The sequence below is a fragment of the Bison bison genome, unplaced genomic scaffold (assembly GCF_000754665.1).
Source record: "Bison bison bison isolate TAMUID 2011002044 unplaced genomic scaffold, Bison_UMD1.0 scf7180017864492, whole genome shotgun sequence".
NCBI lineage: Eukaryota > Metazoa > Chordata > Mammalia > Artiodactyla > Bovidae > Bison > Bison bison.
Window position 1 is genome coordinate 7,538,711 of NW_011495051.1, and position 4,811 is coordinate 7,543,521.

The 4,811-nt window shown below is 56.7% G+C and overlaps 1 protein-coding gene across 8 annotated transcripts in view; it reads right to left on the bottom strand.

The window, feature by feature from the left end:
• The window catches only part of SMARCA4 (SWI/SNF related, matrix associated, actin dependent regulator of chromatin, subfamily a, member 4), an 88,588-nt gene that overhangs the window by 66,796 nt on the left and 16,981 nt on the right, over positions 1–4,811 (bottom strand). For all 8 annotated transcript variants that reach the window (XM_010828336.1, XM_010828338.1, XM_010828337.1 and 5 more), the window contains 4 exons: positions 4,412–4,792; positions 4,009–4,107; positions 2,866–3,124; positions 781–907 (listed from right to left, as the gene is read on the bottom strand). In XM_010828336.1, coding sequence (XP_010826638.1) covers positions 781–907; positions 2,866–3,124; positions 4,009–4,107; positions 4,412–4,792 — 866 coding nt within the window. The remainder of the gene's footprint in view (positions 1–780; positions 908–2,865; positions 3,125–4,008; positions 4,108–4,411; positions 4,793–4,811) is intronic.

Below are 4,811 nucleotides of genomic sequence, written 5' to 3' on the forward strand. Positions count from 1 at the left end.
GCTGCCACACCCAGGAGGACCCGAGAGCACAAACACACGCATGGAGAGGACCTGGGGGGGCAGTGCTAGCAGGCACCCACAGTGCAGGACACGGCTGCCCCTGGACCCCCAGAGAGCGCCTCTCACGTCTTCAGGTCTCCAGCTTTGCCCTCCCGCAACCACACACAAAAGTTCTTACTGCTCATTCAAAAGCAAAGGACCCTCAGAAATAGACCCATCCAAGCCTCCTGCTGCAAGCTGGCCACGGCCACCTTAAGGAAGGCCCACACTTGCTCATTCCAATGGCAGGACGAGGAGAGGAAGCGGGGACAGTGGGTGACTGTGAGGGGGAGCACTGTGGCTTAAGGGTCAGGGTATACTTCATAACTGTCCCAGGGACTTCCCTGATGGTCTGCTGGTTGGGTATCTGCCTTGCAATGCAAGATACACAAGCCTGACCCCTGGTCAGGAAACTAAGATTCTATATGCTTTGCGACAACTAAGCCTGTAGCCACAACTATCAAGCTCTCAAATCACACCTAGAGACCTCACGAGCCACAGCTACTGAGTCGGCACACTCTGGAGCCCATATGCCACAACTACTGAGCTTGTGCATAACAAATGAAGATCCCAAGTGATGCAACGATGATCTTGCATGCCACACTAAGACCCAACGCAGAGAGAGACAGAGCGAAAGAAAGATTAAAAAAAAAACTGCCCAGTAAGCATCTCTCTGAATCTGAGCATCAGTATTGGCAGGAAGGGTCTCTTCCTAACCCCACAACCCATATCTGCGCCCACCTGCCTCTGGAAGTTCAGCAGTCTGAGGGCCTTGAGCTCGATGGTAGCTTTGGTTCGCAAATCCCCGGCCAGGGACCCGGGAAGGTTTTCAAGTTCCTGAATTCGGTGTGCGATGCGAGCCTGCAGCCTAGGGTGCGAAGATGGAAAAAATGACCCATGACGTGAGATCTCACCAGTTTACAGGGAAAAGAATCCTCATCAGTGGAGTCCAACACTAGTTCTGAGACAGGAGAGGACAGAGCAAGGATGCACACAACAGACTGCACACAGGACGGCAGCCACAGAGGCCCCAGGAGCCGCAGCACACAGGAAAGCTCAAAGCGTACAGCCGGCTTCTGGCATTTCAGCAGTGGGAGCAAATCTCTGGAGTCAGGCGGGCCGGGGCCTCCATCCCGGCCCTGGAAATCTACTCAGCTATGAAATGGGGAGACCCCTCAGAGCAACCCTACAGGCTTGGTCTCAGGTTCAAACAGGGGACTTCCCTGGAGGTGCAGTTGTTAAGGCTCCGTGCTTCCACTGCAGGAGGCACAGATTCGATTCCTGGTTGGGGATCTAAGATCTCACATGCTGCACGGCACAGCCAAAAAAAGAAAAAGGGCGGGGTAGAGCATAAAGTTCAAATGGAATAATCCCCATATTTTCACACACTTAATTACTGAGCACCTACTGTATGCCAAGGAACACTCGATGTGTGGGGCTTCAGCATTAAACAAGACTAACCAGGGCTCTTGGTTGCTCTCACAGAGTTCATAAGTTTATCAGGAAGAAAAGCCATAAAGAAATTAAAAAATTAAGTATCTACAGCTATTCCAAAGAAGTACTTTGAAGAAAGGGCTGGAGATGAGGGGTGTGGGAGACAGAGTCTCGGAGACAGAGTCTCTCCCACACGGAGGCCTTGGCAATAAAGTTTAAATAACCACAAGCAGTCATGCACAGGACGTGCAAAGGCCCTGGAGCAGGAATGAGTCTAACCTGTTGAACAGAAAGAGGAACCAGGAGAGTCAAGGAGGTGAGGACAGAGCACTGGGCAGGGGTTAAAGACAAAAGGGTTGCAAAATTGATAATGGGAAGCCAGTTTTAACCCAAGAAATAGGTGTAATGTAAGTTACCTGAGGGAAAACAGCCTGCACAGCCAAGGCTGCGAGCACGGAGGCTGGGGAGGAGTGCGGGCCAGCTGGCAGGGTGAACTGCACTTAGGGAAAAGAAGCTGAGAGTTCACCAAGGGGACACCGCGAGCAAGGATCAAGGTCCCATGGCCCATTTGGTGCTGGATGGTAGGTACATGGGAACAGAGACAGAAGGGAGACGGGCCATATGGACAGGCCATCTTTAAGCCATTCAGATGGAGCAGGAGGGGAGGCACCCGGGCCCAGGCGCTGGAGCTCCAGGGCTCATCACAGCTGGAGATACACTCTGAAGACTGTCATTAAGCTGAGTCACTGATGTATCTGGGGATTTGCGGTGAATGAGGCAAGGCCCCCTCCCTGGACAGAGCTGCCATTACTCAGGGAGGCCAGCCCTGAAGAGATTATAAACACAATGGGGAAACAGTGGGAGCGTGAGGCGTCCAGGGAGTGAATCTCAGGCACCTCCAGAACTGTCGGACAGGGTGATACAGATCTACTGTGTGCCAGGCCCCTCACACAGTGCCCAGTGCCCAGGAGGCCCGGGCAAGGCAGACAGTGAGTGACGTTTCAGAAACGTCCACAGCAAAGCTTGCCAGGAGACTTTTTGAATGTGGATGAGCCAAAAGTTGGATAGGAGAGGACAACCAGGCATGTTCATTCTAACACGTATCTATCTGTACAACCTCCATGGAGGGCAGTATTGCAGAATCAATGAAATTTCCTCGTGCACATAAATCCCCTGTACCCAAACTAAGCTGTGTGGACACATTTATTCTGACACACATGGGGTTTCTCTGCAAGGATGCACACACACCAGGAACTAGAAGGCTGGGGACCAAGGCAGGAGGGAGACCTCTGGTTGCATACCCCACTGGCCTTTACAACTGAGCACCACCATCAATGCGTGTCAGAGCTGACAGGGTAGGAGGGGCACCCCTGGCTGGTGGCAGGACCTCACCTGTATTCCCGTTCCTGCAGGATCTCCACGGGGTCCAGGCCCCGCGGCTTCTGGATCGGGGTGATGCGGCTCTGCTTCTGGTGGAGCGGCACCATGGGGGCAGGCTGGGCTGGTTGCCCCGGTGACTGTGTCTGGGGCGGCATCACAGGGGAGGCAGCGGGTGGGACAGCAGGGGGTGCGGGCGAGGGGCGCCCTGTCGGCTGTGGGGGTATCAGCTTCTGAGGTGTGCTCGTGGGGGCAGCAGCATTCGCCATGGGTCCTGGGGGGAGACAAGAAGTGGGCCACCACGTTAAGTCCCAGGTCAGCCTTGGGAGGTGAAGAGCCTGTGGGGTGCTGACTGCCCCCGGGACAAGCTCGTCCCAAGGCTGACACGGGCTGGGCAGCTTCCCAGCCCCCGACCCCTCACTGCCCCATGGCTCCTCACTTTTGAGAGGTCTGGCTCCCTGTTCTTCTTTGAGGTCTCAGCCTGCACATCCCTTCCCCAAAGCCCCTACTGGTCCAGGTGCCGACCCGGGGTGGGTATGGGGTGAGCCTGCCTTTCACCCACCCCAGCTGCAGCAGAATTTGATTTACAGGACTGGCTCTTCAATGCCCATCACTGATCCTCAGGCCCCAAGACGACAGGAATGAGTCTGTTTTATCCACAGCTTTGACCTCACAGATATAACCCTCAAATAAGTACTAACTACATTTTACACCGAACACAAGGGTGACAAAACCCTGAGTCACCCTGCCCTCCAGCCTGCCTCCACAGCGCTGGGGGCATTTTCGGGAGGGAGAGGGGTTGGCCGTGACCTCTGGGCCCAGGGCACTACATCCTGAAGGATGGTGTCTGTTCTGCAGCCTCTCACTTGAGTCGCACAGTGGACTCATACCTTACTGTCCCTCTCTTCCTGCTACTGGCTCAGAGACCCCAGGGTCACTGTGACCCAAAAGACAAGGGTGGGTAGGTAGAGAGGAATGGGACCAAACCCAAGGCTCTGGGAGCCAAGCTAGGCCAGGTGAGACCCAAAGAAGATGGCAGAAGCAGCAGACGTGTCCCCGACCCACTCTCTCTGACCGGGTTCATCTCAGGGTCTGCACAGTATGAACTCGACGTGGGAGTCAGGGCACAGACGTGTCAGTAGGACGGAGGGAACTCACCTTCAGGCCAGGGCTTGGGAGGCCCTCCGGGGGGCTGGCCGGGCATCCCAGGAGGCACGCCTGAGGGTCCTGGAGGGGGCATGTTGGGCCCTCCCATACCTACATGCAAGGAGAAACAGACCAGAGGATAAAACGTGTCCTGTGTTTATACCTGCACCGGTCCCACACCCTGCCCCCACCACGGGCAGCCCTGGCTCCAGGGGACACATCTAACAAGGAGCCCCTTGGTGTGGGCGCCAGAGCAGACAAGGGAGCTAGAGAAACACCATTTATCACCAGCAGCCCTGGTGCCGGGGAAGCCAATGGACGGCAGAGCCCAGACCTGCCAATGCACATGTCCACATTCCTGTCGGCTGGCCCTGAGATCCCTCCCCATCCCAAGGGCCGGGGCGGTGGGCCCTACCATGAGGCCTGCTGTAATTTGGAGGTGCTGGTCCAGGGCTGGGCCCGGGTCCTGTTGCGGACACGGAGGGCGGAGGTAGAGCTGGCATCTGTGGCTGCATCCCAGGCATCGGCCGCTTGCCCTGCACGGCCATCTGCAGGTGGTCGGGAAGGGGCTGCCCCCGGGCCAGCATCTTGTAGGCCATGATCTGCGCTCTGAGCTGGTGCAGCTGGTTCTGGTTGAAGGGTGTTGGGCCCCGGTTCTGCTGCCCCAAAGCCTGCGGGTCAGCACCATCCAGCGGGGCCCCTCCAGGCCCAGATGACATCTGTGGGCCCGAGGACGGGCCACTGGCTGGAACCGGACTGGAGGCGTGCTCAGAGCCGCCCAGGGGCGAGGGGTAACCTGTGGGGAGACATGGGTC